Source organism: Lissotriton helveticus, chromosome 7 (genome assembly GCF_964261635.1).
Source record: "Lissotriton helveticus chromosome 7, aLisHel1.1, whole genome shotgun sequence".
Lineage (NCBI taxonomy): Eukaryota > Metazoa > Chordata > Amphibia > Caudata > Salamandridae > Lissotriton > Lissotriton helveticus.
Genome location: NC_136068.1, coordinates 96,230,068 through 96,257,548, shown reverse-complemented (window position 1 = coordinate 96,257,548; position 27,481 = coordinate 96,230,068). Strand labels below are relative to the sequence as shown.

Below are 27,481 nucleotides of genomic sequence, written 5' to 3'. Positions count from 1 at the left end.
GGGGAAAAGTCATAGTAGCCAAGGTGTTAAATGACATTGTGTAAACTTTTATATTTTATTTATCGTTCTGAAGTTCCAATCAGCCATCTTGGAAATGTAAATAAAAGTTTTCAAATAATGTGCCAAAATGGCACCCACTCCATGACAATGTAGGTGCCTACAACACTGCACAATTCTGGTCCACACAACTCACCTTGCCAGAATTCAACACCACTCAACATAATTCCACTCCATATACCACTCAACACAACTCGATTCAGCTCCACATAATTAAACTCTATTCAGAACCACATAAATACCACTCTATGCACATAGCAGCAATCAACACAAATACATTCCACACAATGCCACATACTTCCTATCCGCACAATTTCACTCAACGCCACACAGTTCCAAGCCACTCATTTCAACTATGCATACTTCCATGCCAGACCACATAATTCGACAACACACCACAAACATCCAATCCAGATCACAGAATTCCACATCATGCCAAAAAATTCGACAGCACACAACATAATTAAACTCCACTACATATCCCTCTACAACACAAAATACTATTCCACTTAATTGCACTCAATGAGACACAATCCCACTCTACAACATACTATTCCACGCCACACAATTCCAATCCAACCCACATAATTCCACACTACATGCATCCACTCCACTCCTTAACACATGAGTAAAAGACATTGTCATTAACAGCAACAGCTCTAACTCCCGCAAAAGCGAGACCTATTGGCTTTGCCAATGCTTGTTTATACTTTTAAAACTACTATCCAGAGTCCTCTTACTTATTTTACAGGCCTCAAAGATTCAAAGCTAAGTTGGCTATGTTGATGATTGAATCTCAACAGCAGATTGATTAGCTCACTCCGCTCAATGCGTTCTTGGGAACCAGATATAACTTCACCATAATGTTTGTGTGCAATTCAGACTGTTGACTCTGTAACAGAGTAGCAGAAAGTGCTTTAACATACAGTGTTTTAGGTTGGTTTGTCACTTTCAAGTTTCCTGCCTATGGTGCTTCCACATTTTACTTCAACTAGAAACTTCTCTGATTCTGACTGGACAGTCCATCTGTTTGTTCGTGGTTCTAATAAGTTTTCTTTTCTATCTTAAGGTTGGAGTTCGGGGAAAAGATATTGTTGTCCTCGGAGTTGAGAAAAAGTCTGTGGCCAAACTTCAGGATGAAAGGACTGTGCGGAAGATATGTGCCCTGGATGAAAACGTCTGCATGGCATTTGCAGGTATTGTGGGGAACATGAAATATTTCCATGCCGTGTCATTTGGTGTGATTCTTTTCTGAATTCTGTTAACGTTTGTTTGCTTCTTCGGGTCCACAGGGTAAATACTACAGTATTGGGGGTTACCTCTAAAGTAATGTTTGAAATTCCTTTTTTGGTGATAGTGACACGTTTGTGATCATCTTGTTGAAGAATCTCCAACCAGTTGATCTCAAGCTACAGTAGCTCGCAAAACCTTCAGAGTAGCTCCCAGCCTTGAGTTCATTTCAACTAAGAACCTCAATAAATAAGTGTTGCATTTTTCTTTTAAAGTTAAGGAAAGTCTATGTTTATTTATATTATCAGGCAGCAGACAGTAGGGCCTGATAACGAGCATTGCTCAGTCGGATTTGTAGCCCATGTCGGTTACAGAGCTTCAGAACTGAAGTATTTAACTCTTAAATAAGTCCCTCTCAATTCAATATTGGAGCATGAGAACAAAAGGATGTTTCTGAATGCTTCTAAATGAGAGACAATTAAAATGAAATATTCACTTAACTCCATTTTAATTTTCTCCCTTTTTAAAGTGTCACATTTATAAACAGTAGCCATCTTGCTCCCAGTGGCTGGAAGGCACAGTGGCATATTTTTAACTGAAAAATAAATACAGGCATTTTCTTTTCAATGGGAAGCTTTAAGTGAAGAAAAATGTTTCAATGACAAGTTGTCTTAATGTTTTCCTCTACTTCTAATTAAGCCAATGTAGTCCTAATGTTTTTTGAAGCATGTTTCTTCACTTTAAATTCTTCACATTTAAACAAATGACTGTATTTTGCTGTTATAAATATGGCACCATGTCTACAGGCCACTGAGCGTAATATGTTTGCTGTTTGTAATGGCACTTTGGCATTGGAGAAAATTAAAATGAAATGATGAATTTAATAATGCATATAAACATAAAGTAAACTCTTCAGTTTAATTTTCTCCCATTTCCAAGTGTCACACATCAGCCATCTTCTCCCGTGGCTGGTAACACGCTGCCATGTTTATAACTGAAAAATGCAACTTTTTTTTTTTTTAATGGGGGAATTTTAATGTGCAGAAAAATGTTCAATCCAGTGCAGATAAAGGTTCCATCCAGTGCAGAAAAAGGTTCCATGCAGTGTAGAGAGGTTCCATTCAGTGCAGAAAAAAGGTTCAATCAAGTACAGAAAAATGTTCCTCGTAATGATCATTTCTGTAGAACAATTTTCTGCACTTTAAATTCCTCCTATTTAAAAAAAAAAAAAATGGTTGTATGTTCGTGTTCTACATGTAATGGTAAAAACAAATATGAACCGCTGCACTCCAATGTATGTATAGTAACAAAGTTTTCGTTAGTGTTCAAATCTTATAGGTACTCCAGGTGTTCACCTCCTGGGTCGCAAGGTGCTCTGAACAATAGCTGCGGGAAATCCTACGGCGAGTAGGAATAACCTGGAGTACACTTAAAGCACGATTGTGCTGTCTCTTGTAATACGTAGTTAATCCAAAATAATATATCAATTTTAGTTCAATCCAGTTTACGTTTATTTGAATCATTTATTTGTTCATCACCATATTCCATTCATATGATTGAATATAATCATCTTCTATTCCATTTTCATTATGGAATCTCAAACGACGTGTTACTGATCCACATAATTTTAAATTCCCCAATGCATTTCGCACTAAAGTGCGCTTCCTCAGGGGGTCTGTAATTAAGTAGAAATGACAACAGTAGGTACACTAGTATTTATCCAGGAGACGGTAAAGTACAGGTGAATGTGCATCATTAAAAGTGACTAGATCAAGTCTAATGGAAAGTGAATAAATCGAAAATGAAAAATAGGGAATGAAAAATAGGGGGGTGTAAATCAGAACCCGAACGGAAGTTGTAAGTGTGCCACAACTGCAGACATTGCAACAGTATAATTCTTGGATCTACCATGACGCACCCCACCCAAGGAACTGCCATTAATCTTCGAGTTAATGCTACATGCGACACGAACAATGTTATCTATATGATAAAATGCCCATGTGGTCTCCCTTATGTGGGCAAAACTGAACGAAAAATAAAAATCAGGTTAAATGAACACCGGAGCAACATCCGAACAAAAAATCTAAAATCTAATATTGCGGCACACTTCATTCAACAGTCACACAACCCGAGTCAGATACGCTTCCTGATTTTGGAAACAGTGGAGAAACAACCACATATCGACAACAACAAACGATTACTACAGCGAGAACTACACTGGATATATAGACTGCAGGCGGTTCAGCCTAAAGGACTCAATGAGAGCCTTGAATTTGGATGCCATTTATGAATAAGGATTTGATACCATTAACTGAATACACTGTAAATATTGACCTCCATTTAGCTGTGTAATGGTAGTAATTTGTAAATAGTCTCATTTAAACAGTATTTTCAACTGGGGGTGTACCTATAAGTTTGCTTACATTTTTTCATGGTTTCATTGTTCCCCGCTTATGTTGTGTCTAGTATATTTCCGTGTATAACATTTTTTGATTCACTTTTAACTGCGTCCTAAATGTATTATTATTGTTATCCCCGTTTATGTATCTTTATTTCTCCATGTCCACTTTCTTATTTCTTTCACGTTTACTTTTTTCAATCTATTAAGGGCTGCTTATATTCTGGTTTCATTGATGCATGTTACTCTCATTTCACAAGCCCATCGGGCTATCTCTATACACTCGCATGCCGCGTAGGTCTGTTTTCTATGTTTACTTCCCGATATTCCTTTTCAATGCGCTACTGCGCATGTGTGGCGTCTTCGGGGTTCCTGCTAATCACGGAGCCGGGTCCTCGCCAACACTTGATTACCCGACGCTGTTCCTTTGAGCTTCATGTTACTCTGGTAAGCCACTGTCGATTCCATCGTCGGTCTGGTTCTACATCACTACGTGAGCTTTTGACACGTCGACGGTCTGATTTAATTGCTTGGGGAATCGCAGTCTATGGTGCCACTACTAACTACGCTTATGGTTTTGTTTACACCGTGTCTCTTTCGAGTCGCATAACTCGTGTCACCTTCAATTTGTAAACTAGTCACTGCCGTTTTCTGGACCTTTATTTCTTGCAGTTCTTTTTAGACTTTTTAAGCACTGAGAACACTCTCTTTGGGCACACTTACAACTTCCGTTCGGGTTCTGATTTACACCCCCCTATTTTTCATTCCCTATTTTTCATTTTCGATTTATTCACTTGCCATTAGACTTGATCTAGTCACTTTTAATGATGCACATTCACCTGTACTTTACCGTCTCCTGGATAAATACTAGTGTACCTACTGTTGTCATTTCTACTTAATTACAGACCCCCTGAGGAAGCGCACTTTAGTGCGAAATGCATTGGGGAATTTAAAATTATGTGGATCAGTAACACGTCGTTTGAGATTCCATAATGAAAATGGAATAGAAGATGATTATATTCAATCATATGAATGGAATATGGTGATGAACAAATAAATGATTCAAATAAACGTAAACTGGATTGAACTAAAATTGATATATTATTTTGGATTAACTACGTATTACAAGAGACAGCACAATCGTGCTTTAAGTGTACTCCAGGTTATTCCTACTCGCCGTAGGATTTCCCGCAGCTATTGTTCAGAGCACCTTGCGACCCAGGAGGTGAACACCTGGAGTACCTATAAGATTTGAACACTAACGAAAACTTTATTACTATACATACATTGGAGTGCAGCGGTTCATATTTGTTTTTGCTACATTTCCCTCTGGTTCATACCGCTTGTGCACCCACGAACCATGTCTTACGCAGACATTGCTGGCCTCACCAGCAATAAGGCTGATACTTTTGAATTTGACACGAATGACACAGACAGAATATATTCATTAATCCAGGAGCCGGATTACATTGCTTCGAGTACAGGATCTACACAAGCTAATGTGCGCCAACTATTGTTCACAGCTAAACGCGAGATTAATCAACGTCTCCATGCTTCGACACTTATTCGATACCATCGTGTACAGCGCATCCCCAGAGGTTTGCGAATCCCTCTTAAGTCAACTTTGTGTAAGAATAACCCCAGGTTCACCGAGAAATGGTATGGCATACTTAATAAATGCTCACTTGACTTGATTCTTTTGATCGTTGAGGAACTCTCTAAACTCCTAGAGGAACTAGAAAAAGAAGTAAAGCAACTTAAACATGAACTCAGTCAAAAAATTACTCCAGAAGAGTTTAGTGCTACCTTAGAAGACATCAACAGTAAGCTGGATACATATATTAAAGAAATCAACGAAAGGAAATTGAGAAAGTTCAAACATGATACGGTCGACTACAAGTTAGGGGAGGTCTATAATTGGGCCGAAATATATGCGGCCAGGAGACAAAATCGTAATCAACCGAATAGATCGACGGATGGTGAGACATCATCTTCAGAGGATTCTACACGTAGAATGCCTCCACGAGGCAGACCACGACAAGAAGCTTCAACTGAGAAGACAAGATCTGAACAACCAACTACTTCCAAAACCACCACCGAACCAACTGCCACCGCTACCGCGGATTCTTTTTTAGATGTTGGTCCCGAACCAACCGACGATCGAGGAGGTCCAAATGTCAGAGACAATCTACCCCCACCAGCGAAATCGACCAGGAGTCACAGAATTTAGTTGTTAATATTTCTAAATGTCCCTTGAACCAAGCGCAAGTACAAGTTTTACAAAAAGGTTTGAACTTCGTTCTCACATATCAAACTAATGAATTGGACATTTCCATCTCATTCTACAAGTTTATGAGAACACTACGACTCAGGCACTTTTTTGATAACATTTGTGTACCTTCCACCAGTACAGATAAAGATACTCTTCTGGATTTACGCCCTTCCAGTAACTTTATGGCTCCCATCAGCCATAAGGTCCTTGACGTTTTTGAGAAAGCAGTACAACAAGATCTACACTCGCTGTTCGATACTCCTACAAACAACCGAAGTAACCTTATGCTGAAAGAAAGACAAGCTATCAAACAACTAGCCAATAACCAAACACTGACTATATGCAAAGCTGACAAGGGCGGCGCCATTGTCGTTCTGGATTCTACGTATTACCAACAAGGTCTGCATGAACACCTTCACAACCCAGATTTATACATGCTTTTGAGATCAGACCCTACGCAGGCTTTCAAAGATGTACTCACAAAGATCATTAACAAAGCTGTATCTGCCAATACCATCACTGACAGAGATAAAAGATACCTCATTAAGGATTATCCTCAGGTACCATACTTTTATTTAGTACCTAAAATCCATAAGAATTTGAGTCAACCACCATTCAGACCAATTGTGAGCACAACCAACTCCATACATGCCCCGACGGGCGCTTACATTGACAAACACCTGCAAGCGAGTGTTAAAGGTATGAGTACATTCATTCAGGATACGACTGATTTCTTAAACAAATTACAACAGATTGTAATACCAGATGACCGACCAATTGTCCTATGTACGATTGATGTCAACGCACTATATACCTCAATCCCCCACAATTTGGGATTGGAAGCTCTTGAGACTGCTCTAGTACAAACGGACAAACCATTGGATCTTCAAGTATTCTTAATGGAATTGATGCAATTCATTTTACATCATAGCTACTTCAAAACACGTGACAATCAGTACTATTTGCAACTATCTGGAGTAGCAATGGGTAACTGTGCTGCTCCAGCATATGCTAATCTTTTCATGTATGCATTTGAACAGCAACACATATTACATAATGCACTTTGGCAACCGTACATGTGTGCATACTACAGATATATTGATGACATTTTTCTTGTTTGGCAAGGCACAGAGACTCAATTTCTTGCTGCAATCAACCACCTCAACACTGTTAACGACAGGATTCAATTCACCCACACTCTGAACAATACCGAAATTGCTTTTCTGGATGTACTTGTCAAATTGTGCGGTAACCAATTTATCACTTCCATTTTTACCAAAGTTACAGATCGCAACAATTACTTGCACCATAAAAGTTTTCACCAACCAAGTTTGAAAAAGCATCTTCCGTACTCACAATTATTGAGAGCTAAGCGTATTGCTTCTACTGATGACCTATACAAAGCTAACAGTTCAAAAATTGTTCAAAAATTCCACCAACGTGGATATCCAGAGCATATCACAGCGGCTGCTGAAGATAGAGTAAAACACAAGAACCGAGATGAGTTACTTAAACCGAAATTGAACGTCCAACAGCAAGTGACCCGTAATGTCTTTGTATCCAAATACTCCACAAAATCAAGACAAATAAAAGAGGTTATTCGCAAACACTGGCCATTACTGCAATCAGAAACTGAATTTAATCATATTTTTGAAACACCTCCTATTTTTGCCTACCAACGCACCAGGACCATTCAACAATTTATCAAGCAACCCACAATCATCAGACAAAACATTTTTAAAGGAACTATCCCATGCCACAACTGCAGACATTGCAACAGTATAATTCTTGGATCTACCATGACGCACCCCACCCAAGGAACTGCCATTAATCTTCGAGTTAATGCTACATGCGACACGAACAATGTTATCTATATGATAAAATGCCCATGTGGTCTCCCTTATGTGGGCAAAACTGAACGAAAAATAAAAATCAGGTTAAATGAACACCGGAGCAACATCCGAACAAAAAATCTAAAATCTAATATTGCGGCACACTTCATTCAACAGTCACACAACCCGAGTCAGATACGCTTCCTGATTTTGGAAACAGTGGAGAAACGACCACATATCGACAACAACAAACGATTACTACAGCGAGAACTACACTGGATATATAGACTGCAGGCGGTTCAGCCTAAAGGACTCAATGAGCGCCTTGAATTTGGATGCCATTTATGAATAAGGATTTGATACCATTAACTGAATACACTGTAAATATTGACCTCCATTTAGCTGTGTAATGGTAGTAATTTGTAAATAGTCGCATTTAAACAGTATTTTCAACTGGGGGTGTACCTATAAGTTTGCTTACATTTTTTCATGGTTTCATTGTTCCCCGCTTATGTTGTGTCTAGTATATTTCCGTGTATAACATTTTTTGATTCATTTTTAACTGCGTCCTAAATGTATTATTATTGTTATCCCCGTTTATGTATCTTTATTTCTCCATGTCCACTTTCTTATTTCTTTCACGTTTACTTTTTTCAATCTATTATGGGCTGCTTATATTCTGGTTTCATTGATGCATGTTACTCTCATTTCACAAGCCCATCGGGCTATCTCTATACACTCGCATGCCGCGTAGGTCTTTTTTCTATGTTTACTTCCCGATATTCCTTTTCAATGCGCTACTGCGCATGTGTGGCGTCTTCCGGGTTCCTGCTAATCACGGAGCCGGGTCCTCGCCAACACTTGATTACCCGACGCTGTTCCTTTGAGCTTCATGTTACTCTGGTAAGCCACTGTCGATTCCATCGTCGGTCTGGTTCTACATCACGACGTGAGCTTTTGACACGTCGACGGTCTGATTTAATTGCTTGGGGAATCACAGTCTATGGTGCCACTACTAACTACGCTTATGGTTTTGTTTACACCGTGTCTCTTTCGAGTCGCATAACTCGTGTCACCTTCAATTTGTAAACTAGTCACTGCCGTTTTCTGGACCTTTATTTCTTGCAGTTCTTTTTAGACTTTTTAAGCACTGAGAACACTCTCTTTGGGCACACTTACAACTTCCGTTCGGGTTCTGATTTACACCCCCCTATTTTTCATTCCCTATTTTTCATTTTCGATTTATTCACTTTCCATTAGACTTGATCTAGTCACTTTTAATGATGCACATTCACCTGTACTTTACCTTATCCAGTATTATGGGTGTCTTTCATAGATTCACATGCCTGAATCATTCCCCGTCGTCGAGATGGGAGCCCCGGTAATAGAAAAGTAATGTCCTATAGACATACATAGAGAAAAATAGGCCTAAGGGCCTTGCCTTAGTAGCCTATCTATGTCCTTTTGTAAAAAGGACCAAATTTCCAAAGGTAGCCAATCAGCTACCACCTCCCTCTAGAACCTTCCTGCCAGGAGCCTCAGTCTCTCAGATTTTCTACCGCACGTTGTGCTAGGGAGTCCCCACCTGAGCTCTCCTCAGGTTTCTTCAAATTCTTACTTTTCTTCAAAAAAACTTGGATTCTACTTCAACTATGGCTGAACAACAAAAAAGAGGACTATTCAGAGCTTGTTCTTCTTGTGGCAAGAAGAGACTGCACGTCGACGACAAGCATGAGACTTGCCTCTACTGCCTCTACCCTGACCACACAGTAAAGGACTGCAGGGTATGTAGAACATTCTCTACCAAAACACTTAAGGATAGAGAAGGCAGACTGCTCCTCTGGTTAAACAGACTAAAAACCAGAGATGTTGAGGTGCTCTCCTCGGAGGGCAGTGAAATGGCTTCAGTTTCCTCGAAACTGTCCTTAAAAAGGCCAAGGGAGGCTTCCCCTGGCCATCCAGACGTCCCTCACAAAAAGACTACTTCAAAGTCTTCTGAGGCAAGATCTGACACGTCTGTGAAGGATGCTGCAACCTTCAGAAAGCCATCGCAGTCCTCGTCGTCTACTTCCATGACATTCTCTTCAAGGAAAACGAACTATGTTTCCACATCGACGACGACAATCTCGACGACGGTGGCATCGTCAGCCTTGACTTCAACGACGACGACCACCCACTCGTCGACGACGGGTAAGCCAATATCGTCGATTGTAATTATTAAAAAACAGCAATCGTTTGTCAAAACTCCGTCGTCATCTCCGTCGACGTCGACAAAACAGAAAACACCGACATCGTCGACGAGAATTCAGTCGACGTCCACCGCATCGTCGACGAAGACACCGACGACGGTAGGAGCACCGCCGACGACAAATGCACCGTCGACGGCTACTACGCCGCCGACGACAAAACTGCCGTCGACGTCCACGACGACGGCGAAGGTACCGTCGACGACCGCATCGACGACGGCGAAGACACCGTCGACAGCCGCATCGACGACGGCGAAGGCACCGGCGACAGCCGCTCCGTCGACGACCGCCTCGTCGACGACCGCCTCGTCGACGACAGCTTCATCGGCGAAGGGACACTCGACGCTTGAAAAGCGATCGACGGCGATACCGTCGACGACCTCGTCGACGACCTCGTCGACGACGACATCATCGACGCCATGGAAAAAAGCGGAGTTAATTCCATCAAAAAAGGTCACCAAACTCCCTATCACGCCCGAATTAACATCACCCAGTAGGGTTCCATCACTGCTTCCTTCTCACATACTACAAGCTGACGAATCAGATGATGACCACTTCGAACAAGCTACTAGCCCGTCAGATCTCAATGTCAAATGCCAGAGTACTGACGATGACGGAGATGATGTTATATTTACGGAAGAAACTGTTCGGGCTCAGGTAAATACTCAAGTCACTCCAATGATCGTATTGCCGGCTGAGATAGTTCATGATCTTCAATTCCTGATCACAGACTATAAAAAGCGGTTCCCAGAATCGTCAGCGACACCATCACATGGCAATTCTCAAGAATCTTCCACACAGCAAAGATCACCAAGGGCAAGACCAACGCCTTTGGTTATTCCTCAAGATACTGAACAGGTTCACAACATACAATCCTCTGATGATGACGACGAACCTCCTGAGGAAGGTGAGGTTAGAGATGACCTCTCTCAAAACAGAGATGATGAGGATTACGTTGCTCATTCTCCGGCCACACCGGAACCCAGCACATCAGACTCTCCACCAGTGGATATCGGTGGATTCCACAATTTAATAGAGAGAGCGGCCACTAGATTTCACATGGCAATGGAAACAAAGGTAACGGATTGTTTCTTGTATGACTTCAAAGACCCCATAAGGAAGGAGGCACGATCCATTCCCATAATAGAACATATCTGGGAACAGGGGCTACAACTCATGCAAACACCTGCATCTGTTTCCATAGTGGTCCCTAGACTGGACAAAAAATATAGGGCTCCGTCAACGGCACCCACTTGTTTTAATTCACATCCAAAACCTGATTCGGTCGTCACTCAAGCCGCCCAGAAGAACTCCAGAAACCCATCCTCGCCACTCTCAGCACCACCAGACAAGGAGGGCAGGAAATTGGATGGCATAGGCAAACGCTTCTCCACAACGTCAGCCATGACGGTCAAAGTGGCCAACGCCATTGCTCTGCTGGGCAGATACAATAGGCAACTATGGGAGGATATTGCTCCATATCTCACGCACGTGCCTGATGACTTGAAAAATGAGGTCCAGGCACTCCTTCATGAAGGTCAAATGTCAGCATCAGAAATCATAGATTCAGCTGTCGATGTCGCCATGACAGGCTTCAGACAGCTTGCAGGCGCCGCAGTTTTGCGCAGGCAAGGTTGGCTCAAAGCGACGTCCTTCAGACAGGAAGTACAAACCAAAGTTGTAGATATGCCCTATGACGGACAACTACTATTTGGAGCTAAAATAGATGAAGCCTTGCAGACGATAAAGAAAGACACCGATACTGCAAGGGCTCTCGGGACTTTACAATTCAGGAACCAGGCCTTTCGAGGGCACAGAGGACGAGGACAATCCACGTACAGAGGATCTTATCAAGGCAAATCCACATATAATCAAAATCGCTCCCAATATCCACAGCGGCAGCAACAACAAAGTCGTCAGACCCCCTACGGGAGACCGAACTTCAGGGGCAAATCGCAAAAGAAAACGGCTGGCGGAAGACAATGACCAATTCCCGCAGCCAGTCCCCCCACCGTCCGGTCCGCTCAAAATTGGTGGCAAGCTGACACATTTCCTCCAAAATTGGAAAATGATTACGACGGATCGGTGGGTACTACAATTGATTCAACACGGTCACACCTTGGAATTCAACTCCATCCCACCATTCACCCCTCCTCACAAACATCACCACAAACACCTTCGTCTGTTACTGCAGGAAATCTCTTCCATGATAAAAAAGGGAGCAATAGAGCGAGTCCCATCAGCTCAAAAGGGAAAGGGATTTTATTCCCGCTTCTTTTTAATCCAACAGAAAAAGAAGAAATGGAGGCCCATTCTAGATCTCAGGGCGCTCAATGCCTTCCTGAAAAGCCAATCGTTTCGTATGGTGACTATACAGGAAATCTTAGGCTCCCTGGAGGAAGGAGACTTTATGACATCTTTGGACCTGCAAGATGCATATTACCATGTCCCAATACACAAACGACACAAAAAATTCCTACGATTCGAAGTAGCAGGTCTCCATTACCAATTTTGTGTCCTCCCATTTGGCCTCAAATCAGCACCTCGCATTTTTACAAAGTGCCTGGCTCCTGTGGCAGCTTACCTGAGACAACAAAATCACCAGGTCTTCCCCTACCTAGACGACTGGCTGGTGAAAGCACCGTCTCTCACGGACGCACAGCTGTCTTCCAACGCCTGTCTCGACATTTTCCGGAACCTGGGTTTGACTCTCAACTTCGAAAAATCTACTTTACAACCCACCAGGATAATAACATTTCTGGGGGCCACTATAAACACCATTTCCTCCAAAGCTTTCCCGTCTCTGGAAAGAAAAAACAAACTGATGACTCTAGCTACCGCGATATCTTCAAAACCAACCATCAAAGTAAGGATTTTCAAATCTCTTCTAGGGATGATGTCTTCCTGCATTCTACTCATCCCTCACTGTCGGCTCAGAATGCGCCCCCTTCAGGAGGCCCTGACCAAACAGTGGACCCAATGTACAGATTCCTTCGAGGATCACATAGTCGTCACTCGACAAATATCCGAGACGCTGGGCTGGTGGATGAAGCACAAGAACCTATCCAAAGGTCTCACGTTCTTGTTACCAGAAACTCCACACGTCATAACGACGGACGCATCTCTCGAAGGCTGGGGTGCAGTCCTTCAAGACTTACAAATCAGCGGCAGATGGTCGGAGCAAGAGAAGGCTCTGCATATCAACCTCCTAGAACTACGTGCAGTCCTTCACTCTCTACAGGCATTCCTCCCTCGCATCAAAAATTCTGCAGTGCTAGTGAGGACAGACAACACGACCACAATGCACTACTTGAACAAGCAGGGAGGGACACGCTCGCTGACGCTGTCTCGCGAATCACAAAAAATTTGGAACTGGCTACTGCTCAACAACATCGCATTAACAGCGGAGTATGTCCCAGGAAAAGACAACGTCATAGCAGACGCTCTCAGCAGACAGAGGTCAATGTCCCACGAATGGGAACTGAACCAGCAAGTTCTAGACAACATCTTCTCGGCATGGGGAACACCTCAAATAGACCTCTTCGCCACCAAGGAGAACAAAAAATGCCACAGCTTCGCAAGTTGGCATCCCCAACAGGGGTCATTAGGAAATGCATTTTCCATCGCATGGCGCAACGTGTTTGCGTACGCATTTCCGCCATTTCCCCTGATCAGCAGAGTCATCCGGAAGATGAAAATGGAGCATTGCACATTGATTCTCATGGCCCCATACTGGCCGAGACAACATTGGTTCGCGGACCTCCGACGCCTCTCAGTCCGTCCATCAATCCAACTGCCTCAACATCCTTCTCTACTCTCGATGTCCAAAGGCCAGATACTCCACCCAAATCTGACATCTCTCAGATTATCGGCTTGGCTCCTGAGTACCGAGAATTGTCACCTAAGCATCCCGCAGGAGTGCAAGGAAGTCCTAGCTAAAGCAAGAGCAGTTAGCACGAACAAAACTTATTCCTTGAAATGGAAGCGATTTTGTATTTGGTGTAAAGACAACAATATACACCCTTTCAGGATCACTCCAGAGCAGATACTGCCTTATCTCCTGCATCTGGCCCAAACAGGTCTTGCGCATGCTTCCATCAGGGTACACCTGGCAGCAATCTCTCGCTTCACCAGGTCTTCAAAAGGCCCTTCACTATGGTCCAACAGACTGATAAAACAGTTTCTTAAAGGGCTTTACAGATCTTTCCCTAGACCAAGACGAATACCACCAACGTGGCATCTGAATATTGTACTCAATCAATTAATGAAACATCCATTTGAACCTATCCATAGGGCTGAACTCAAATACATTTCCTGGAAAACTGCACTTCTCTTAGCTCTAACATCAGCCAGAAGAGTCAGTGAGTTGCAAGCTCTTTCGATACAGGATCCTTTCTTACAATTTAGAGAAGACAGAGTCATCTTAAGAACCAACCCCCGTTTCATTCCTAAAGTCCCCTCGGACTTCCATCTCAATGAACCGCTTGTGCTTCGCTCATTCTTCCCGAACCCGGGCACAGTGGCGGAAAGATCTCTTCACTCTTTGGACATTAAGAGATGTCTAAAGTTTTACCTGGACAAAACGAAAGCTTTCAGAAAGACCAAACAACTTTTCGTTGCCTTCAGCAGGCCGAGAAAAGGCATGCCACTCTCCAAACAATCCATTTCCAGATGGATATCGGCGGCAATTACATTTTGTCATGACAAAGCCGGACGTCCATTACATTCCTCAGTCCGAGCACATTCCACGAGAGCTGTGTCCACATCGGCAGCACTATTCGCTGGTGTACCGATTCTGGATATCTGCAGAGCGGCCACCTGGAAATCGCCGCACACCTTTACCAGACACTACTGCCTGGACACGGAACTGATGCAGGATGCAGCTGTGGGCCAAGCTGTACTTCGCCATCTCTTCCAGTAAGATGAGCCTTCCTACTTCCCACCGTCCTGCAATGGTATGCACATTTATTTACTTTACTCTTTATATTACTGATGGTATCTAGTCACATGATCTGTATTATCTCAGACTGTTATATTCCATCGCATATGTGCATAATGTATTGCTTGCTATTCTGATTCAGGCATGTGAATCTATGAAAGACACCCATAATACTGGATAAGAAATGCGTTACTTACCTGTAACAGCAGTTATCCAGTATTGGTGTCTTTCATAGATTCACATGCAACCCTCCCACCTCCCCAGGAAGGACTCATCTCTCACTACAGAGCATATGTTACGTCTACCTAGCTTGGTGCGTACGAAAATCTGAGAGACTGAGGCTCCTGGCAGGAAGGTTCTAGAGGGAGGTGGTAGCTGATTGGCTACCTTTGGAAATTTGGTCCTTTTTACAAAAGGACATAGATAGGCTACTAAGGCAAGGCCCTTAGGCCTATTTTTCTCTATGTATGTCTATAGGACATTACTTTTCTATTACCGGGGCTCCCATCTCGACGACGGGGAATGATTCAGGCATGTGAATCTATGAAAGACACCAATACTGGATAACTGCTGTTACAGGTAAGTAACGCATTTCGTCTCCTGGATAAATACTAGTGTACCTACTGTTGTCATTTCTACTTAATTACAGACCCCCTGAGGAAGCGCACTTTAGTGCGAAATGCATTGGGGAATTTAAAATTATGTGGATCAGTAACACGTCGTTTGAGATTCCATAATGAAAATGGAATAGAAGATGATTATATTCAATCATATGAATGGAATATGGTGATGAACAAATAAATGATTCAAATAAACGTAAACTGGATTGAACTAAAATTGATATATTATTTTGGATTAACTACGTATTACAAGAGACAGCACAATCGTGCTTTAAGTGTACTCCAGGTTATTCCTACTCGCCGTAGGATTTCCCGCAGCTACATGTAATGGTGCCACATATGGTGAAAGGTATGTCCTGTGCCACAAGTATACATGACACATGTTCTTAGTCACCAATACACATAAATCCCATTCATTCATGCACATGTTCATTCATCCTTACAGACCATGTGCTCACTGACGCACATGGCAGCCCTATCATCGTACCCCTAGTCACAGTGATTTGTTCAAACCATAGTATCGGGCTCCACAGACATTAGGTTTTAAAGTCCAGTGAAGCTGGGCGAGGGTGTGGCTGGTAACAATGCGCGAGTTACGACTTTCAGTAGCTCACAACGATTTTCACTGATTGGAAGTAGCTCTCATTACAGAAAAGGTTGCAGACCCGTGATCTAGTTAATTGTTAGGTTGATTATGTATAGTGAATATTGGGCTAACATGTTAATTGAGTTAATATGGGATAATAAAAGGTAAAATAGACAACAATTTGTGTACAGATGACTTGAATATGTGGTCTTTACCCCACCATACCCCCATAGACTTTTGGTTACCTCTTTTAAAACAAATTTTTTTATCTCCTGTGCTGAATGTATTGTAAGATTAAAAGCAACACAGAGTATATCTTTTTTCAAGATGAAATGTGTTTCTGAATATTATTATTTTTTGTCCGTTTATTGGAAGAAACTCCTTCAATCGCTGCTCGAGACTTCAGTGACATATGTTTGTTACATATTACTTAATTGGAGGCGAAGGTTTGGAAAGTGTTGCCATGCTAGTGTTGTCATGGAGCTAAGCAAGCACATCAAATGTGCCTTTTGATTTCTAATCTTCTGAGAAAATTATAACGGTTCATCTAGTCGTGTTGAGAATGTAAACATAAACCTCTGTAGTTCCTTCCCTGGCCACACATCCAGTTTATAGTGGAAGAAGCGGGGAGAGGACAAAAAAGGTGGTGGGGGAAAGTGATGCTTCTTGTTTTAAATACCTTAAGCATGTTTGCGCTCTGATACAGAAAAGCTTACTAAACAGAATTACTCCACACTTGACATGAAAGAAGTGACTTTACTCGAAGAAGTGCTTTTGTTTTGTTTGGTGTAAATCTGTCAGGTAGTTTTTGAAAAAATAGCTTGAAAGGGTTAAACGTAGAGATATTTGGACCATTTGTCCACGCATGTTCCACTAAGCCCACCTCAAGGACCACCCACGGACTAAATTTCGAAAATATACATCTGATTAGAGGGGGGAGTTTTTTCTCTACTTATCCATTATGATGGATACATCTGCCAGTGGATTCCTCACCTTGTGAATATCCCCATGCGTCAGCAACATTCGGAAATTCTTTTTGTAGCTTCGCGAGGACGTGGACGACGTCACAGAGGCACGACACCGCACGCGACTCCGCTGACGTCAACAACTCCATAATAGGCCCACGCCGGCGTGATGACATCAGTTCCCTTTTTTCCGTGTCGTCGACGCTAACGGTTTCTAGGGATCCTCTGTAGCTGTTGGTAACTTTGTTACTGTTTGTTTCTTTTCGGTGTCCTTTTGCTTCTTTGTGTCAATGTCCACGAAGAAGACTGGATTGAAGCCCTGTGGAGAGTGCGGCAAGACGAGTTTGGACCATGACGTCGAGGAATGTTCATCCTGTAAGAAAATGAATCCCAAGGCTCTCCGTGAGAGGGAGGCAAAACTCCTTGTTGCACAGTTAAAGAGCAGGAAGGACAAGAAGAGATCGAGGTCACGGACTCGTCGCTCTAGGTCTCGCTCGAAGTCGCGCTCGAGGTCTTCTTCATTGCATGCTTCGAAGTCGTTAAGGAAGAAGCACAAGAAGAGATCTCATGAGTCTCGCCATCACTCTGGGAAGGACTCAAGCTCGAGACCGAAGTCGCAGGTGAAGTTGCTTCACAAGGATGTGGAGACTCCGACTCCGGAGGGTCAAGTCTCCGAAGGTGAGGCTTCGCCTGTGAATTCGCCTGTTCATTCACCGAAGCCGTTATCGAATCCTTCTCCGGCTCTGACTCATTCTTCTGACCAGCAGGGTGAGGGAGAAGAAGAAGATAGGAGAAGAGGAGGCTCCGTTGCCTGCGGGTTCGCCGACCCCGGTGCACCAGCCTGAGGTAGAGGTCGAAGTCGAGAAGACTCCGCTCCCTCGAGAGCAGCCTGTGGGCTCTTATCCAGCTTTTCCTGCTCCAGGTCAGGACCCAACTCAGTTCCTGAATGCTATGTCTGGAGTGTATTCAAGAGCTATGTACCCCTCTGGTGCACCAGTTGGTCCCACGGGTCCATTGGCATACAATCTGGGTATCCCCCAGACTTGCGCTCCTGCGCCTTTTATGCCATTCATGCCGGCTCTGACGCCGCCTTGGCTTTTCTCGGCGCCGCCGAAGCCTTCGACGCCAAGACCCTCGATGCCGACACCCTCTACGCCGATGCCGAATCCGATCCGACCTAGTGTTCAGCGATCTGGTCCTCCGGCTTCGGGCTCGACGCCGGCTCCGACGGAGTCGATTCCGAATCCGTCGACTTCATTCATGAAGGAGAGGTCGAGGCGTGAGGCACAGAGACTTCTGGAAGAGCAGAGGTACCGTGAAGCAGAAATGGAAGAGGGTGAGCTGCAGGATTCAGAGGATCTTTTCGATGATCTGAGAGAGGCTAGTGGACTTGAGCTGTCTCCTGATTGGGATCTGGCCTCTGTTTCTGATGCCCCTTCTAAGGATGTGACACCTTATCACGTGGTTATAAGGAAGGCTGCAGACTTGTTGAATATAACTCTTCCTACTGCAGAGTATAAAGCTAATATACTGACTGAAGTCCTTCATTCTCCTACCTCTGTGGTCGAGCCTATGCTCCCCTTCAATGATGCTTTGGGGGAGCCTATATATGAGGTTTGGAAAAGACCGCTTACAGACCCTGCTGTTTCAAGGGCGGTTGCAAGAAGGTACAGGGTGGCGCCTGGTGACCCGGACTTTTTATCCACACACCCCTTACCGGAGAGCTTGGTTGTGCAGGCGGCCTGCTCGAAAAAATCTGCAGGTGCTTTTCTATGGGTTCCTGGGGATAAGGAATCAAAGAAGCAGGACCAGGCTGCTAAAGTCTTTTCCTCGGCAAGCTTGGCGCTTAAATTGACTAATGCTACTTGTCTTATGGGACGCTATATCCATGCGTTGATGGATTCCGTCAAAGAGCTTGTTCCAAAGCTTCCTGAGGAGGATAGGAAAGATTTTCAAGAGGTGATCACTGACACTCAGGCTGCCGCTAGACAGGTCATTCAGAGTGGTCTGGACACTGCTGACTCGGTGGCAAGAGTGATGGGTTCTTCAGTGGCCACAAGAAGAGAGGCATGGCTTAAATCCTCTGAATTCTCTGCGGATGTCCAAGCAGCCTTGATGGATCTTCCCTTTGATGGGTCTGGATTGTTTGGAAAGAAGGCTGATGCTGCTTTAGAAAGGTTCAAGGACAGCACAGCGACAGCGAGATCTTTGGGCCTACAGTCCAGAGGTACTGCGGGGAAGAGGTTCAGAGGCTTTGGCAGGTCTTCCTTTCGGACCTACAGACAACCACAACAGCAGCAGCAAAATACGCTGTACAAGTCATACAGAGGCAGGCAAAGAGCTCGTCCTAGGGGTAGTCAGGCCTCCTCCTCCTCCTCCTCTACGTCTTCCAAACCCCCTGCCTCCACAGCAAAGCAGCCCTAGATCCGCCATTCCGGATCATGTGGGCCCACTGGGGAACCGGCTTACCCATTTTCTACGAGATTGGGAATTGATTACATCGGATCTTTGGGTTCTCAATCTCGTGGAGAATGGGTATGCTCTTCCCTTACGGGAATTTCCCCCCAATTACCCTCCTTGTCAAGGTTTTTGTGCAGAGGACCACCTGCTGCTCTTGCAGGAAGAAGTCCTGGCTCTGTTCAGAAAGGGTGCGATAGAGGTGGTTCCAGAGCAGGAGAGGGGTCAGGGGTGCTACTCCCGGTATTTCCTGATCCCCAAAAAGGATGGCAGACTTCGTACAATCCTGGATCTCAGGATCTTGAACCTTTGCCTGAAGCAGGAGAAGTTCAAGATGCTCACCCTTGCGCAGGTTCTTCAAGCGCTGCTTGAAGAAGACTGGATGGTGTCGATCGACTTGCAGGATGCATATTTCCACATCCCTATTCTGAAGTCGCACAGGAAGTATCTCCGTTTTACTGTGGGATCGCAGCACTACCAGTTTGCGGTCCTTCCGTTTGGTGTTAGAGGTGGCTGCACATCTCAGAAGGTCAGGGGTTCCGGTATTCCCTTATCTGGACGATTGGCTGATCAAGGCGGAATCTCCAGAGAAAGTGCTCCATCATCTGCAAATCACAACTCCGTTGTTGTACAGGTTGGGTTTTTCAATAAATGTGCCCAAATCTCACCTGGTGCCCTCCCAGCACAACCTGTTCATAGGTGCCGTACTGAGTACTACTGTATGTCCGGCATTCCCTCCACCTCAAAGGATTTGCGACATACAGGAGATGATTCCTTTATTTCACAGTGGAGCGGTTGTTCCATTCCTGAAGGTCCTTCGTCTGCTCGGTCTGATGGCTTCCTGCATTCTGTTGGTCAACCATGCACGCTGGCATATGAGGGCACTCCAATGGTGCCTCCGCAGGAAAGTGGTATCAACACAACGGAGATCTCAGGGAGTCCATCAGGATCTCCAGAGAAACTGCAGCAATCTGTCTCAAGGAAAGCCTTTCCAACTTCCTCCAGCGGTAGCCACAGTGGTAACGGATGCGTCCACTCTAGGGTGGGGTGCTCATCTGGGGGATCTGGAGATCAAGGGTCTTTGGTCTCCAGAGGAAAGGTTGCTTCACATCAACTTTCTGGAATTGCGTGCGATACGTCTGGCGCTCAAGGCCTTCCTCCCTTCCCTTCGCAGGCGGTCGGTTCAGGTCCTGACGGACAACACCACCGCGATGTGGTATGTAAACAAGCAGGGAGGAGTAGGGTTGCAGTGTCTCCGCAGAGAGGCTCTGCGTATCTGGTCCTGGGTTCAGGATCATCAGATTTGTCTGATGGCAAATCATCTGGCCGGAGTACTGAACGTGCTTGCATTCAGTCTCAGTCGGCAGTTCTCAGCCGACCACGAGTGGAGGCTTCATCCAGAGGTAGTTTGTCACGTCTTTTGGACCTGGGGACTCCTCAGGTGGACCTGTTCGCCACTCGCGTGAATGCTCACTGCCCGTCATTCTGCAGCCTCCAGTTTCCGATGCAGGGAGCCTTGGGCTACGCGTTTCAGTTGGGTTGGGGCTCGCATCTCCTTTACGCGTTTCCTCCCATAACCTTGATTCCTCGTGTTCTGAGGAAGATTTGCCAAGACCGGGCCCAAGTTATTTTGATCGCCCCGGATTGGCCAAGAAGGGTGTGGTACACAGATCTTCTCCACCTCTCCTCGTGCCTGCCGCTCCGTCTCCCTTTCAGGGCAGATCTCCTCTCTCAGATGGAGGGGCAGGTTCTACACCCCCACCTGCAGACCTTACACCTTCATGCCTGGAGATTTAACGGGGCAGAAATTTCTTTTCTCTCCCACATGATGTGGTGGATGTCATTCTATCGGCCAGGCGTGATTCCACCAAGTCCATTTACTCTTATAGATCGTCTAGATTTGTTGCTTGGTGTGGGGAGAATTCCATTGACCCTTTGAGGGTTCGTTTGTCAGATATACTATTTGCTCTTTCTTTAGCGCAGCAAGGGTTTGCTGTGGCTACAGTGAAAGGTTATCTTTCGGCTTTGTCGGCTTTTCTCTGCCTGCCGGATCAGCCGTCCTTATTTAAATCTCCTATTGTTTTAAGATTTCTGAAGAGCCTTACAAATACATTTCCTCCTCCTCCTTTTATTGTGCCTCAATGGGACTTGAATCTGATGCTTACTTTTCTAATGGGTTCCCCTTTTGAACCTTTACATAATTGTCCCTTGAGGTTGTTGTCCTTTAAGACGGTTTTCCTAGTAGCAATTACCTCGGCAAGGAGGGTGAGTGAGCTTCAAGCTCTAAGTTCAAAGCCCCCATTCTTGACCATTCAGGCTGAACGAATGGTTCTTAGGACCAGGGCTGCTTTTCTGCCTAAGGTGGTTACTCCTTTCCATCTGGGATAGTCTATTACCCTTCCTACCTTCTATCCTCCCCCTCACCCTTCCAAGGAGGAGGAGCGCTTCACCGTCTGGACCCTAAGAGGTCGGTGAACTTTTATCTTGATAGGACAAAAGACTATCGAGTTGATGACCAGCTGTTTGTTGGATTTGCTGGTTGCAGAAAAGGAAGAGCTGTGCACAAGCGCACATTTTCGAGATGGATAATACTGTGCATCAAGATCTGCTACGCCCTGGCTGGTAAGGAACCTTCAGAGGGTATAAGAGCCCACTCTACTAGAGCAAAGTCTTCAACATCTGCTTTGTCTAGAGGTGTACCTGGTGAGGACAATTGTAAAGCGGCAACTTGGGCCTCCCTCCACACTTTCGCAAAGCATTACTGCTTGGATACCGATGAGGAGGGAAGGCCACTTTGTGCGTTCTATACTAGAAAATCCTGGAGGACAGGAGAGTGGACACCCTTCTCCGGGAGTGGGGACTGCTGTGGGAATCTATTCACAAGGTGAGAAATCCACTGGCAGATGTATCCATCAGAAGAACAAGTTACTTACCTTCGGTAACGCTTTTTCTGGTGGATAGAGTATCTGGCTGTGGATTCCTCACTGACCCACCCGCCTTCCCGTTGTCCACTCTTCTATACCTGAGTATCTGTGATGTTAATATGTTTTTATTGTAGAAGGAAAAGTTTTATTTCAATTGCTTTTCTGCTTGGTTTCACACTGTGTGTTATCTTGACATTTGTGTACTGTGTATATATCTACTGATGTCGGTCCGTCCGTGTGCCTCGAAGGCATGGATAAAATGGCGGAACTGATGTCATAACGCCGGCGTGGGCCTATTATGGAGTCTGTGACGTCAGCGGAGTCGCGCGGGGGGGGCGGAGAGGTATGAAACCCTCAAGTCATGATTAGCTTTGCAATCCGGAGCTCTTACACCAAAGGCTGTTCTTATGCCTTCACAATATTTATACTATTGTGTAACCATACCAAAGAGTAGAACGTAACTAAATGGCATTCTGCCACTACAACTCATCCAGTTGTAAAACGCCTTACAACAAAGTTTTAACAATGCGTTTACCAATACAGTGAGGTCTCTTAAAACGTGTTACAATTAAAACACGTTTTTAAGGAAAAGTACTTTAGGGATGGGTAGTATATGATTTAGTGATGTGTAGTGTATAGGTGCAGTAAAGGGTCTTTAATGTTAGGGGATGATGGTGCAGAGGCGTATTAAGGGATTTCGAGGTCTCATGGTTGGGTGGTGCAGAGAATGTCTAACCATTTAATTTACCCAATCCAGCAAAATGTCTACATCTTAAGCAAACAAGTTATAAACCACCCCTTTATTAAGCTCTTACCGAGTGGTCACCCTCCTACAATCTAGCAGTGGTTACTGATTGGTTTCCCCCTTTACTTCTTTTCAGACAGGCCACACCAGTCTCCCACTGTCCTGAGGCAGCCCTACAATTCTTAATGGGGTCGAAACGCATAAACACTTGTCAACGGGGGTAAAAGGAGGACCTACAATTAAGCCCTTGGGAAAGGCTTACCGCATATGGTTCCCTTTGTCTGGCAGTGCTGGTATACCCCCGGTTTCTTTTAACTATGAAAGGACATTTAATGGTCCACACCAGTGTTAACCCATGAACTGAGAAATTCATTATGTATAGCCTGTAAAAAAACGTATTCATTGAGTAATATTTCTTTGTTGCACCGTTATGCACACATGGGTGACAGCTTACATTATTTTTATTTGAAAAAAGTTCTGTATGCTCTGTCACATGTGATGTCATAAGAGTATATACAATGTCAATATGTGATTGGTATTGGGGGGAAAAGATGAATTCTCATTTGGTAGATCAATTGAATTATTGCGTTGATCTTCATTGTTAATAATTATAGTAAGGTTGTGTGATACTTTCTTGGTGTGCATTTTCCTATAGTGGTCCAATCTCATGGCGGGGTGGGGGTGGCGCTCACCCAACCCACCCCTTCTCCCCACCTGGAGTTCAGTTCTGGAGGTTATAATGATGGCCATTTGGTTTTGGAATTTTTTTTAAAATACACATTTGTATGGTCTAGGAAAGGTACCTCTAGACCTCTCTGGGTATAGAGTAAGACGTTGAAATTCTCAGTACATGGTTGTTCGAATGTGTATATTTGTGGCACTTATGGTTATGTTTCTGCTTCAGGACTCACCGCTGATGCCAGAATAGTGATAAACCGAGCTCGTGTTGAGTGCCAGAGTCACAGGCTGACAGTAGAAGATCCAGTGACTGTGGAGTACATCACACGTTACATCGCCAGTCTGAAGCAGGTAAGAATGGAGCAATAACCCACCACTGTCAGTGTTGGATTTGTGTGCATGACAAACTACTGGGGATGGGGTTAGTGCTTGAGATTACATTTTTAAACCTGTGTGAAGGAGAGCATTAAAGGTAGTTAGTCTTTAAGCTAAACATTGGCACCATGTGTAATTCATCATCTGTCTAAATCTGCATTTTAAGCCTGTCTTTAGATTTAGAAATATTTACTATTGAAAATGAGAATGTGCTGTTTAAAATCATTCTGTTATTATGTGTTGGTAAAATCATTCCTAAAGCTGCCTTTGTGGGTTACTGCTATATTCTTCCATTAATGGAATAAGTGGGTAATATTATTACATATAAAGGTTTTGTATTTAAGCTATTGTCCAGAGATGTTCCACAGAGGAGAGCAGGCAATCTGAAGGGGTAAACAGATTGTAGGCAGCCATTGGCTTATAGCTAGTCTGCCCTTTGCTGTAACTCAGTGCATGAGGGACACAGGAAGTTGTTACATATTCCATGTGCATGAGCCATGAAGGAATGTTTTTATGTGTTTTTGAGTTGTGATTGTTTATCCCCCTATCTGGCACCAGCCACTCATTTAAATATATTCATATGTTATCATTAATTGCTTGCTTCTAATTTAGATGTGTACCCCTTTAATGCAAAAAACCTCCCTTGTGGTGCCATCTGCGCAAAGGATTCCTAGGTTGGGCCCCTCTAGTTTAACTAGTATAGCTGTGTGGGCCCAGCAAGCATTAAGTTTCCTTTTTTGTTTTGTTTGTCAGCGCTACACCCAGAGTAATGGCCGCAGACCATTTGGCATATCAGCCCTTATTGTGGGCTTTGACTTTGATGGAACTCCGAGACTCTACCAGACAGATCCATCTGGAACTTACCACGCCTGGAAGGTGAGTGGTGTCACTCTTGTGTATTTGAATTTTCAAACTGAATTGTCATGTTAATTCGTTTTAAATAACGTTGAGATTTTAGACAAATTGCAGGGACAGGAGAATCCAGTCAGTGTATCTCTCTTCTCTTTGTTTTATTTGTTTTCTAGGCCTGCTAAAGTTAGGCAGTCTGAGAATCGTGGGATAAATTGTGCATAAAATCATGGCTGGAATATTCCACCATACGCTGTTGCCTGTACTTAGTGCACGACATATGAAATCTTGAAACTGAGGCAAGGTCATTTCAGTGTAGCAAAGTACTAACTGAACATAGATAATCTCAACTGTTATTGCATCTTATTCCAATCTTGTGACATATGAGGAGTGTATTTCCTGTTTTCTAGCTATGAATATTATGCTTTCCATTCAAGAGTGAGAGGCATATCTTGTTTTGGAACAAAAGAAGGTGGAGTATTTTCACTAAACGAAAAGTAAACATTACTTCCCCCACTGTCATTTATTTCAGGCTAATGCCATTGGCAGAGGAGCCAAGTCAGTACGTGAATTTTTGGAAAAAAACTACACAGATGAAGCTAATGAAACAGATGACCTAACAATTAAACTAGTTATCAAGGCCCTTCTGGAGGTGAGTATATTGAGTGGTTTGTGTTACAGTTTGTGTTACGAGAATAAATGTGGTCCAAGCATTCACCATTAACTTCCAAACAGTTCAGTAGTAAAAGTTGGCAACATGAACGCTGACATTTTTTGGGGAAAGATGATTAAACTGCTTATATAATATGTGGTTTACTCAGACTTTAGACATATTTTCGTGGCTTATGGAGTAATTTTATATATACAGATCAATGCCACAAATTAGGGGTAAAAGACTGATTTTACACGTAACACTGGGTAGAACAATACCAGCAGTAGAAGCTAGTGATGTATCACCATAAAGTGCTTGAAGCAGAAGTTACCAGCATTATGGCTTGTAAAATAGAAGTTCCATTCCACACAATTGTTTTAATCCTTCAAATCCCCGCTCTTACTTCAAGATCTTATAATGAGTAGTTCTGTAAAACTGGTCCTATCCAGAGCTGTTTATATACTGCTTTGTGTGTAAAGATGTCCTAGGTCACGTTGATTCAAGGGGTGATTCTACAGAGGGTTCGGTATGTTATTCCATGGCATCCAATGCATCATTTGCATTTGACAAGTAAGGTGCATTGACATAATACTTAATATTACATTGTTCTGCTGCCTTCTTGGATGAGACCTGTACAGATTTACCACTTCAGGCGAAAAAATAAAGGTAAAAGTTACTGATGACAATGTGAGGACTTAGTGAGTGGTTTCATAGTAAATGCTGGCAAGGAACACTTCAGATTGTCTTCTGGTCAAAAGGTAGTAGCTCAGTTTTGTCTGTATTTAATTTGAACCACTAACGGCGCATCACGCACTGGTGGGAGCTACTAAAAGTGACATCTGGCTCTGGAGTTTACAGCTTTCTCAGTATGTTGTTTTAAATGCTAATAAATAACCTAAACGGGTTTTGAGTATTATTTTATCAAATCTTTTAACATGAGGTGTTGCTGCTGCAGGCAATTGCTCTGCTCTAGTGTTGACATGTCATGCTGGTTTATTGTTGTTTCAGTAGAACTATGTATAGTGCTCAGTATTTGACCAGCTGCTGTCTAACATTATTTTTGCCATTGGTGTCTAAAAGTACACTTTTTGAGTGAAACCTATGCATTTGGGTTTTTGGAAGGACCGATATCCTAGGATAACAAATGATTAGAGATCTTGAGCTTCAAGAGCTAGGTGAAAGGTTTAATTGCTGAAATTAGTGTTAATATTGATACCAATGATACATTGCACCTTGTACTAAATTAGTCTTGTTTGCTTTGATTGTAGGTTGTACAATCTGGAGGCAAAAATATCGAGCTTGCAGTTATGAGACGAAATCGGCCACTAAAGGTAAAAATAGAATTGTCTTTATTACCTGCTTATATATTTCTTCTGCATAGTCTTCAATACAGGTGCAGCAAAAATGAAATTGGTGCGCTAATGCTGCATTAAAGATTAGTCATGAATTTAATCTCATGGTCTTCTGCAAACATAATGTTACTAAATTATTTGAAATTGATTTTTAAATTTCCTGTTTCATCTCTGCAGTGGCATATTAGCCCAAGTTTGTGTGACCAAAAATGTGACAGACAGCAACCACTAGTAAGGAACCACCCACATCTTTAGTCCACATAGATGTATCATAGAAAGACCATTCAATTATTTTCTTCTCTTT

The 27,481-nt window shown here is 43.5% G+C and overlaps 1 protein-coding gene across 1 annotated transcript in view; it reads left to right on the top strand.

Annotated features, from left to right (window-relative positions):
• Positions 1-27,481, top strand: part of PSMA7 (proteasome 20S subunit alpha 7) — a 66,216-nt gene that overhangs the window by 29,216 nt on the left and 9,519 nt on the right. Inside the window, exons 2-6 of the mRNA XM_078651590.1 lie at positions 1,127-1,253; positions 24,176-24,300; positions 25,078-25,200; positions 25,706-25,825; positions 27,094-27,156. Of these exons, the coding sequence (XP_078507716.1) occupies positions 1,127-1,253; positions 24,176-24,300; positions 25,078-25,200; positions 25,706-25,825; positions 27,094-27,156 (558 nt within the window). The remainder of the gene's footprint in view (positions 1-1,126; positions 1,254-24,175; positions 24,301-25,077; positions 25,201-25,705; positions 25,826-27,093; positions 27,157-27,481) is intronic.